General features: G+C 37.6%; 1 protein-coding gene across 1 annotated transcript; it reads right to left on the reverse strand.

Moving 5' to 3' along the window:
- Positions 1 to 9735: 9735 nt before the first annotated feature.
- On the reverse strand, positions 9736 to 11269 carry LOC144705892 (Glycosyltransferase family 29 (sialyltransferase) family protein). Its single transcript, XM_078578750.1, has one exon. The coding sequence runs from the start codon at positions 11137 to 11139 to the stop codon at positions 9913 to 9915; it is 1227 nt and encodes a 408-aa protein (XP_078434876.1). The 5' UTR covers positions 11140 to 11269; the 3' UTR covers positions 9736 to 9912.
- Positions 11270 to 12435: the final 1166 nt, after the last annotated feature.

Here is a 12435-nt window from a genome sequence, read left to right on the forward strand (position 1 = left end):
ATGACTATACTAACACTTTGAAAAGCTTTATCTGAAGTTTTATTGAAATTCATGTAAATGAGGTTAACAACATGAGAATGAGCATTGTGAAGGACCGCTTGAAGAAAAAAGTTCATTTCCTATTTCTATGAACTCTTCATTATTAGATTAGAAATAATAAGTCTTTTAAAGATAAAAGTATTTTTGCTTTTCCTTTGTTGTTTATAAAATAAAAACGTGACATTATTATTGGCGTTCATTAATTACAAATGAATGAATGAAATACTTTTAAAAACTGAATATTATGTTCATTGTTATGAAATTATTCCTCATTTCTCAATAGCTAATAATGTAAAATGAGTATTGTTTCATTATATATCTCTTTATCCAAGTTTAAACTCATGCAATTTAAGATCCAGGAAAAAGACAGCCTTGAAACCAAATTTGATTTTTTTTTCATATGGCTATTTATCATATCTTACATTTATGTTTGAACCCATGAGTTATCCCTTCATTTCAGGATTTTCCTTTTAATAAAGTTAGAATTTGATGTAACATGACACCCGGGGATCGAGCGGCTTGTGTTACACCTCAAGAGGAGGACAACTAATCTGTAAAGCGGCGGCGTAGGGCGGCCGCGTCAGTAACGGTGACAGGGTGAGCATTGGATACGGCTTGCTGTATGCAACAAAGATAGGCGTCGGCAGTTGTTCTACCTGCGACGGCATGTACTTCATGGTGGTGAACTGGCAACGGCATGTCGTCCGATGGACGTCTCCCCTAAAGCTACTCTAGGAGACCGTAGCGATAGGCCTTGGACGGAGCAAAGGTGTTGCGGCATAGGTGGCTGTAACAAGGAGGCATCGGCTATGTATGACGTCACTATGATGATGATGATGGCTTTAAAACTAGCTACTAGAGGAAAAAGGTAATTGTTGGCAGCGATGGTGGTGGTTGATCTTTCTGTAGGAGCATGTACTTTGCAGCTGTGAACTGGCGGCGGCGGGTCGTTTGGTGATCGCTCCTCTAGAAACTACTCTACAAAATACTAGACGCGTATCTAGCGCGCGTAGATGCGGCAGTGCAGATAAGTACGGAGACACATAAAAGCATGATGACGCAGGTAGGCGCGAAAGCACGGGTAGGTGCGGCGGTGTAGGTATCTAGGGGAAATGGCGACGACAGGTGCTAGGTACCAGGAGGATTTAGGAATGTAATGGAAAAATCAGACCACAAATCACAAGATCGATTTTGAAGACTTAAATCCGATGAAATAGTAGTGGTGCATCCCCTTTCCTCGTCGAGGGCGGGAGTACTGTCTTCAACCACCGCGGTGATGCTAAGCACCAAAATCAATAAACTCAAATTCACGTTCGGTGGAAAACTCAAGAAAAACCTATTCCACTTGTTGTTTGAAAATTCCAGAAAAATCCAAAGCAAATCCGATGGCGGTGGATGAACTTCTCATGCCAAACGGACAGATTGGTGCTGGATTGGATTGAGGCAGAGCTCTCGCGGTAGAGTCGAGGGAAGAAGAGGTACGAGAATTAGGGTTGGTTGGAGCAGTTGATTGTGGTAATCGATTACGTGGAGCTAATCGATTGGAGTAGGAGGAATGAGCACGATCGGCAAGGGTGGGATGGCAACTAACGACAGGAGTGTTGCATAAGGTCTGACATAGTTCAACATCTTCTACAATCTGATAGGCCTGCACAAGTGTAGCAGCCTTGCGAACAAGTAATTTTGTCTCTAAGTACGGGTTAACTCCAATTCTAAATCGAGATATGACAACTCAGGGATTCTCTTCAACTCGACATCTCATATAAAACTCCTCACATTGTGTAATGTAGTCGAATACGGGACGCCTACCCTGTTGTAACTTATGCCATCGATCTAGAAGGTTATCTAAATAAGCAATCGGGACATACTTCTCAAGCAATTTGTCTTTCATTTGGGGCCACGTGTCTATAGGTGTCTCTCGTCGGTTATAGATTGAAAATTCAAGGTTCTCCCAAAAGATTTTGGCTTGACTCCCTAATTTCATTTCGGCATAATGAACTTTCTACCACTCGAGCATATTGTACCATTTGAAATAACTGTTAAGTTTAGACTCCCAATCTAGATATTCTTAAGGGTCCCTAGATCCCTCATAATATGGAACATCGACTTTGACACTCCTTTGAATCTGCTGCCACTGGTTGTCGTGATCCAAACATCAGTGATCACGAAGTGGTGCCCGATCCTCGGGAGGATAGGGATTGTCTAGTTCAGGACGATTCCCATTCCAACCTCGGTGCCTATCATTGGTGGATAGGGATCATTTCGAAGGGGATGATTCCTATCACGATTTGGGATCCTCTCCTCCAATAGATAGTAATCGTCACGGGAAGGATGATTTCCATCTTGTGCCGGGTTTCTATCCGCAGGTGAATAGATATCATTCCGCGGAGGACGATTCCTATCACGGCCCGGGTTTCTAGGCTCAGGTAGATAGAAATCTTCTCGACGATTCCTATCGTGGCCTGGCGTTCTATTCTCAGGAGGAATCAGATCGTCTCGCTCGGGACGATTCTGATTTCGACCCCCAGATCTATTCTCGGGTCGATAGGGATCATCAGGTTTGTGATGATTTCTATCGTGATCCTGAGGTCTGGGTTTAGGCGTGTATGGGTCTTCGAGATCACGACAATGCCTATCACGTCCTCGATTCTCTAATTGGTAAATTTGCTCACTAACCGCATCGATAGAATTGGTTAGACAGTTGTCCATGTTGGTTAATCATGTGTTTACATCACGAAAACCATTCTGGACAGCGTCTAACATGCAGTCAACATCCCCACGTGAGGAGGATGGTGGAGCGGGTGGAGACGAATCTTGGATAGGGACAAAAACCTCAAACTATTTAGGGATGGTTCATTCATTGGAGTGGAGATGCGTTTGGCTGAACGCAAATGCATGCAAGATTAATAAATGATGAATGCATGACGACTACGACTGCGGAGTACGTAGGCTGACATAGGTTAGGCTCTGAACCCAAATTACTACATTTTTGCAAATATTTTTTCTTTCGTTTTTTTTCTCCTTCCTTCTACGATGGGAGCCCCCCTCTTATAGGGGAAATATGGGCCTTCCAACTTAAAAACAAAGGGAAGAAGGCCCCAAAAAACTTCATAGAGAGCCTCATAAGAAAAAAAGCACCACATACATGCCCATACATGGGCTCGCCTACGCACAAAAATGTAGGAGCATACCTGACTCACACGTGTGCAAACAAAACAAAGGAACTAGGTCTTCGAGGCTGGAAGGTCCCTCATCAGAATTATTGCTTTTCTTCCTTGATTTTTTGCTTTTGTTTGATTTTTTATCATAAATTTACCTTTTTAATATGAGAAAATCACTGTAAGGCTAATAAACAAATATAAGAAAGTCATAATGCAGGCAGAACTACTCAGGTTTGCTGTTATTTTATTGTTGAATATATTTGTTTCTTATGCATTGAGGTCTATGCATGAAATAGTAAGGAAGGAGTCATTCTAGACACTCCTATATTTTTAAAACTTCATTAATGAATTTACTTTGGGAGGGGGACATTTCTTTTTCATGAAACTGAGTAATATTATAACTCTACCTCAGAAACTCCGTTTACCTTTGAAAATAGGAGTATGGGTAGAGAATTTAGTCTCCTAAACTAGACCATGATCATATTTTAAATGTTAAAACATATGATGTTTGATGATTTGTGAACAATTACCAAATGGCAAGGGTATGTGGAAGGGTGGCATAACAATCATGAAAATGAAAGGGTTTAGGTATTGTAGTCCTGGAAGGAAAGATGAAAGATTTGTGTGAACCCCATTTCATCAACACCTTTTATGACCTGACCCTACTTATGTGTCCTTGCTATCTATTCACTGAATCTTATTCTATGACAGGGATTTGCACTTATTAAAGTCCTAAAGCATATAATCACTATTCCTCAAGCCACCTTAAATTACCTTTGAAAACTTTATATCTTCTTCACCCATTTCCCTAAATTACTTCATACCGTTTCACCCAGTTGTTCCTTATCATCAGAGGTAGCCATCCTTCCCCCATTTTCTGTTTATGTAGGATGAATTATGCCATAGATTTTTATCTGATAAAAAATTCCACGTTTTTATGAATCAAGATTTTTTGTTTTTTTATTCACCCCTTTTAAAAAGTAGAAGATGCGAAATAAAAAAAAGGAAAAAATAAATAAGAATAAATTATGGGATTTCTTATGTTGGAAGAAAGTTTATATATTTTCTCTAAGGAAGTGTTGATCATTATATATCATGGATTTCTTTTACTATTTGATGGGTTTATTTTTTACTTGGAATTATACTGAACACATAAAGAAAAAAAATTCCTGTCAGATTTTATTCATTTTCATATTTTAGGGGTTTATTATATTTTTAGAATGGTATTCTAATTTTCCCAAGTTTCTATTATTTTTAAAGAATTGGATGGTATTAAATTCATAAATAAAATTATTGTATAAGTTGAAACATATGTTTTGAATTTATTTAATATTTTAAAGGATTTTCTATTTTTTCTATCTATCTAAAATTTTATTTGATGCCAGGAATCTGATGCATGGATAAAGACGGGGAGAGAAGATTGAAAGATAGAGAATGATTCCATTTAAACTCATGATATATAACAATCCAAATATAGTTTTAGGCTAAAATTTTGAGGATAGCTGTCCCCCTCTTCCCTCTATCAATCCATACCATATGATTTATAAAATTTACCCTGATTTTTTAAAAAGGAATCCTTGAATTTTATTCCTTATTAAAATTAGTAGGCTGACTTTCTCATTCAAAATACTGTTTGGGTTTGTCTTTAATTTCAAGATAAAGCACCACTCAGCTCATTGGGCATGTAATGAGAATGTTACTTTATTGATGAAGGCAAATTATATATTTAATTTTGGTTTCATTGTAATTTAAATTTGTTTAAATAAAAAAAATTGATAAAAATATAAAACTCACTCAAATGTTGAGTTAGAGTGAGATCATGTCTATAGGGACTGGCCTTTAGATGTGAATTCAATAATTGATTTATAGTTAAGAACAAGTAATAATAGGAATAAAGATATTAAATATAGTAGAAGATAAGTAATTAGTTGATAGGGAGTTGTATCTAACGGGTTAGAGAATTAAGATAATATAAAATAATAATGGAAAGTATATGATGTGAGAGAGAAATAGAGAAAGAGAAAACATTGGATATTATTTGTATCTTTTTTAAGATACTATAGGTAATAAGGAAGTCAGATATTTGAAATGGAATAATTGTATTAAAGTTACAGGTGATATTAATGTGGGTAGTGGAAAAGGTAGAGAAAATTATAGATGGTAGATAGAATCATGGACTACTATTCATAGGAGATGAGATAATGAAAATATACATTAAGATTTTAGTAAGATAGTGAATAAGATGTTATGGAAATAAGATTTAAGTAGTTAGTTGATAGATGTTTTTAGTTTGATAAGAGGTAAGAAGAATGATGAAAGATAGAGACAACATTTTATAAAGATAGGCCAAAATGGGTATTATAATTTGAGTGATGGATTGGAGAAGATGAAAGGATGTGCATGTATGCTTAGAGTAAAAGAATAGGAAAGATAAGTAGAGGTATAGGGGTCATTTAATTAGTAAGAGAATAAAGTAGATAGATACGAAGAATATCTACGATAGTCGAGTTAACTAGATAGAAAGAGATTAAATTTTTGTTTGAGTTTAGAAGAGCTCAAGTAAAGGGGAAAATAATAAGAGGAGAGGGAAATGGATGTGTATATATGTGTATCTGGATGTTTTGAATTTAAGAATAAGAGGTGTTACCAAATTCAGAATAGAATAAAGGGATTAATTAAGTTGTTCGAGAGAAAGTGAGGTACAAAATTAAGAATATTAAGGAGATGAATATTAAAATATACTTATGATTTTTATATTTATGATAATCCTAGGTAGGTGGTAATATGGCTTATATAGGAAATATATTTAAGAAGTAAATGTTTTATATTTTTATAAGGTAGAGTCAAGAGAAAATAGGGTTTTTTTGTTAACACCACGCATGTGTTCAAAAGAATGCCTCAACAAGGACAAAAGACAAGAACAAGATAAATACAAAACCCTTCTCTGAATCAAACTAAAAGTGAATGAATGTATTATGTTTAATTAATTATTATCACTCATATTGAGCTCAAGAAGTTACCAGATCCACCCTGAATAGAACGATGGAGGGCGGGAATGACATTCTCCATCCCCTAGCCTCAATGTGCAGTCTCCCCTCTTCCCTCTCCTCCTTGCTGGCGCGAATCTATTGTTTCCTAGATATTCTCTAATGCTTCCTTGAGCTATCTGTACAATCAGGGAGCAGTCCAGCCAAGCACTTTAGGCTACAAGCGGAACCTCCACCAGCCATTTAAAGGGTCTTAGGCCTTAGGCCTTCAAAACCTCTCTTTAAAGGGCCGAGAGAGGTTCTCTCAACCCTCTAATGCCTCCACCGACTACCCAACGAGGATGGCAATTGAGGGTGGAGAAGGACGAGTCTATCCCCCCCATTCAATCCCCTTTTAATTGATTCCCCATCAGCAATTAAATCGCAGCTGTGGACCGATTCTTAATGGTATACCCCTAAAAAATATAAACTAACATACTAGAGAGAGAATGATAAAAATCATTTAACATTTTAAGAATGTTTTCAATAAGAATTAGCAGGTTAGTAAATTATGCTACACATTATATTAAAAAGTTTTATTTTTACCAAATTCTCCATCTAATGCATAAAATTAAAATTTATATAAAGATGAGGATAATATAGATAAAATGATCTGAAATTGGCACTATAATGTACATAATTTCATGATGCATTTGGAGGTTATCATCGTCAATATTTTAGGTTTTTATCATCATGCAAGCCACCATCAATTCCTTTACTCATTATCTGCTACCATCTTCCTCATCGCCACAAACCATAAAATCAGTATCCTTGGCCCCACTTTACTGCTTGCCAGTGCATCTCTACAGTCCTCTTCTTCAGAAATTACCCAAGTAAAATTTATCCTCAACCTACATTCATGCCACCAATATCAATCATCAGCTGACATTGCAAAAGAGCCGGTTAAGCTTTTTAATTATAATTAAATAGTATTTTCCACTGCGAAATGTATTAAAACTTCTAATGTTATATTATAAATTTTCTATAAATTAGGTTACATAAAGATATTTATTTTCTCATCATCTTTAAATTATTTTGAATTAATTATAATTGTTGATTTTATTAAATTAGATTTAATTATTGAAAATGTTATTCAAAATGTAAAGTAAAGTTAAAATTCACTTAATCACTACTTGCTCCCTATTACTTTGACCCCTGCTCTCTCTATGCTCCTAAGGAAAATTATAAAAATTACAAATAAGAAGCTTTAGTTAATGAAATTAAATCCACTTTTGCATTCATCATCTCTCTCTTGTAAATGGTTTTCCTGGTGGACATGTTTACAAATATTTAGATGGCTCTACATGGACTCAAACAGTCTTCTCGTGGCTAGTTTGGAAATGTTACTATTGCTATGAAATGACACATTTATAAAGAAATATAATGGTGATCCCATCCTCTTTTTTCAACATAGTCCTCTTACAAATATCGTTATTCTCACAGTCTATGATAACAATTTAACTAATACATGAAATAACTTTCAGGGGATTTCTATACTGAGCTAATAACTAAGAGATCAACTTGATATCGAATGAGTTGTTCTTCAAAATATATTTCCAAGCCATTCAGGTTTCTCAACGGAATCAGTATCATATAAAAAATATGTTTAGAATCTATGGGACAAAAAGGGTCATCCTCAATGGCAACCTGTCTATAACCTTATGGAAGTAAAAAAAAACTAAAACAAAAAAGACTGAGCCTATTGTGGATACCTTTCACTATCAACAGCTTATTGGAAAACTGGTCTACATAACTCATGCCTACAAAATACTTCTTATTTTGATGATATCTTAAACCAGTTTGTGTAGCAGTCTATAGTTTCCCACAATTTTCCACTGCACCAAGTCTTAATATCTTTCAAGAGAACGATCGGTCTTAGTCTTCATTTCCAATCGAGATGTCTTTTTTCTTATAACTATTTTAATTACTCTAATTATCATGGATTTTAGGTTATGTAATATCTACCACTAAGTAAGAAGCAGAAAGTGGTCTCCTGATCCAACACTGAAACTGGAATATGTGATCTTGCTCATGGCATTTGTAAAGACCTCTATATTCAAGTTATCCTTCAGGAACAGCAGCTCTTGCCAACTCAACCTGTAAATCTTTACTTTGACAAAAAGTCTGCAATCAGCTTGGCCCATGCTCTTGTTCAAGATGGCAGGATCAAACATAAGGAGATCAATCACCACTTCATCAAAAAGAAACTAGAAAGTCATATTATCCAGATTGAATATGTCAACATTAAGCATCATATTGCCAATATACTGATCAAGCTTGCCCCGATATCAACATGATGTCTAAGACTCCAAGCTGGGAATGAAGGACATTCATTCTTCAGTATGTGATAACCATGTGATACACAGTTTGAGGAATCTTAGCATAGTAATCGCAAGTATTTGTCCATAATAAAGTAGGCCAATATGAATTTATATGTGTTTGTTTCCAAATAGAAAAGTGACAGTTTTACTTTTACCCTAAATTTGATTTCGCTCTTGCCTCCCTCTGGCGCCCTATTAGGAAAACTTACACAAGTAAAATAAAAAAATACTAGCAGGGGTGAGAAGAATTAGGGTTAATGTACGATCCAGCCTTTAATTAGGACCATAATAAGTGTGTAGAATTAGAACTCTTATTGGGCCCATGATTAGCATGCAAGACATTTCTTTGTTTACTTTTTTGCAAGTGATCGATGAGTGCAAGAAGGGTTAGGATCATGCACATGCATTCAAGTCGTTAGATTGTGCACAGAAAATTATTAATTTATGTCTGCAAACCACGTACATAGTTGTTAAGAGTTACCATGATGCACTGTAATTGAGTCAGCAGTATGCGTGCAGAATATTTTAACATTATTTTTCTGCAAACTATGGACATCAGTGAGAAGATATTTCGTTTTCTGTTTGATACTAATTATAAATTCAACTTAGACATTTTACGTTGAAACTTGCCCTTGTAAAAATAAGGAAGGGTTTTGCTTAACCACGAGTAAACGAGGTGTTCTCAATCGGCAAAGCCTCTAAAGCCTGAGGTTTTGGGACACAAATATACAATTATGTCATTATTAAGTCTTTTATAATGTTTCTGCAAAGCGTGGTCCTGGGTAAGAAGAGTTAGGACAATGCATACGCAGTTCATTCATCAATAAGATTTTTTAATTACATGGGTAAGAAGAGTTCGGACCGTGCCTGTGAAATTCAGTAATTAATAAATAAATTATAACTTTTCTGCAAACCATGGGCATGGGTGTGAAGAGTTAGGACAATGCGTACGCAGTTCATTCATCAATAAGATTTTTTAATTATTTTTCTTCAAACGGTGGATATGGATAAAAAGAGTTTGAACCGTGCCTATGAAATTCAATCATTAATAAATAAATTATAACTTTTCGGCAAACCATGGGCATGGGTGTCAAGAGTTAGGACCATGACTATGCAGTTCAGTTATTTATATAATTTTTAAGCGAAGCATGGACATGATTGAGAAGAGTTACCACCATGCCTATGCAGTTCAGCCATCAATAACAATTGGTATTCATTTTTCTGGAAACCAATGGACATGGGTGAGAAGCGTTATGATCATGCATAACGCAATCCATCATCAACGAGAGGTTGGATCATGCAATTCTATCCTATTTTCACGTGTTCTTCCTTTGAAGATCACAGCCTGTGCGCAGATTGAACAACTCAATCATACGCAACAACCACAGGAATTCGAAACCCAGATTCAGAAAGAAACGGCACAACCTGAGGTTTGAGAATAAGATCTCGGTAGAACGCATACTCCGCTTCATAATCATGAAGGTTGAGCTCCGCTTTCTGGTTGGTATGATAGTGATGTCTCGCCACGGCCGATTTCCCAAACCCAAACAAGCTAACTTCATCGCAAATCCCCAGAGCAAGAACAACAGCCTGCATTCCAGAAGAGTAATGAAATGCCTTAGCATCGCGTACCTTCTCCCATTCTTCAGCCGTCTTCCCCGTTTTTTCCACAAATCCCTTGAGAGAATAGTATTTAGCGATTCTCTGGCAGAGAAGATCGAACCGAGGATCGGTGACGAGAAGAGGAGCTCGATGAGACCCATTGCAGATCGCAAAATCCACGAAATGGGCAGGTTGGCAGATGTACATGATGATCGGAACTCGCTCTCCGTAGGGATGGCAGAAGCAGTTCTCTCTGCGACTGCAGAGATTGAGAATATGGCTGTTCACGAAGGCCAGCCCCGTCTTCGATCCGACGTTCTTCTCATACCCAACGATCCTCGCGTTGTTCAAGCGGATGACGAGATCATGGCGATCAATCAGAGCTCCCCGTTCATTGTTCATCAGAATTCCGCTGTTGCCGACCACCGAGCAAGTCCGGTAACGCGTTCTGGAAGAGAAATCCAAGCTTCCGAGGGAGTAATGGCGATCGAGAGGCCGCTTGACGAGATCGATCAATTCGGACATCACCCCAGGTCGAAATCGCCGCCGCTGCGCCCAATCCCGGAGACGAAGCCTGAACTCGGGGTAAACGTTCCGGATCTTGGCGTGGTGGAGAGACTGCGGGATCCTGAACCTCGATCCTGGCCGTTGAAGCCTGTCCAGGATGAAGCTCAGCCGTCGGTAATCTGCCACGGATCGGAATCGGGGGTCGCTGGAGGGGAAGGTACCGTCGACGAGCAATTCGATCTCCTTCCTCAGATCTGGCTCGCCGTCGTTGACAGCGGCGAGCCGGATCAGCGTGGAGTTCCTCGAGAGCGTGGATTCTTCCGCGATAGCGGCGAACTCGTAGCGAATGCGGAGATCTCGATGGGGGACGATCGAGGAATCGGCATAGCCAGTGATGGCCGCGCGGTAGCCGAGCAGAGCTCCGATCGCCACGAGAAGAAGAGCTACGCCGCCGTTCGCTCTGAAGAACTTCCTCATCGCCATAGCCTCCAGAGCTTCGTCAAGCAGCTTCGAAGCTCATCAATGGCGGTGGAGATCGGTCGAGGCGAGCTCCATCGCTCGATTTGTAGAGCTCGCCCGAGCTCGAACGAAGATGAGGAAGAAGACGACGATCCAACCCTCGCCAAATCTCTTTATGTCTCCTCGCACCCGCTAGGAAGATAAAATTGCTGATGTACTCTTTTTTCTTGGTGAAGGTAGAGTATAAACACAATTATAGTTAGAATTGGGTGAATGTGAAAGTTTTGTTTTCAAATTTTGTCTTCTTCTAACGGGAAACGCCGGCCCATTATATTAATTGTCTTATTGGGCCCGGATATGGTCTCTTGTTCTGTATCGTATCTTGGGATGGGGGCTATTTAAAACCCTTTAAAGAAATTGAGGAATTGGCATGTTTTTTTATTTTATTATTATTATTTTTTATAGAATTGGCATGTTGAAAGCTAATCAAAGCCAAATCTATATTCACCAAAGTATGGGACCAGTGGATATCAAATTAATTAGACAGCCGTCAATGGAGAAAAACAAGTTTGTGCAAATTTCTGAGGCCTGTTGGAAGTGGGGTTCGGCAACTGTTCTCCAGCACGTCTTACGTAAAAATGTATTATTTTTTCCCTTCCTACTAATGTATATATTTTCTGGCCATGGCATACCTAGTAAAATGCTTCTCTCTCTGTTGTATATATATCTCTCATCTCTCTCGGATTCCCTCTTTACCAATATAATAACATACTATGTTTAAGTGATGAGATAATCACATCAACAGTGTAGTTTTTGAACACCAAAAAAGTTATCACAAACTAATGACATTAGGAGCACAGGGATTGGCCACTATTTGAAGTACTTCTGAGTCAAAGTTATGAAATCCAACAAATTTTTCCTATTTATGTTTGAGATATTATTGATACATTTTAGTGACATTTATTTTAAACATCTGAAAGGTTTGCATGCAACCCAAAAAATAGAACCAACTCCGCTCACCTATAGTAGTAGCATAATGTGCTTGTAACTTTCGCTGATCTCTCTATCCAGACTATCTATGAAATATGTACATATATATAGATATATATTTCTATTTTATAAATAGTAGAAAAAAGAGATCTGCTGGTTAACCTCTCCTGTGTGTGACATGCACTTGCTTTATTTGCAGGCCTCAATCAATATTTCTTTTAAAGCCGAATTATTCATTTTTCTGGTTTAGTAGCAGGAAACAACAAAAAATGTCAAAAAAAAACTTTTCATTGGAAACTGGAGAAAATTAAATTCATTTGAATTTTTTTG

Source organism: Wolffia australiana, chromosome 7, assembly GCF_029677425.1.
Source record: "Wolffia australiana isolate 7733 chromosome 7, ASM2967742v1".
NCBI lineage: Eukaryota > Viridiplantae > Streptophyta > Magnoliopsida > Alismatales > Araceae > Wolffia > Wolffia australiana.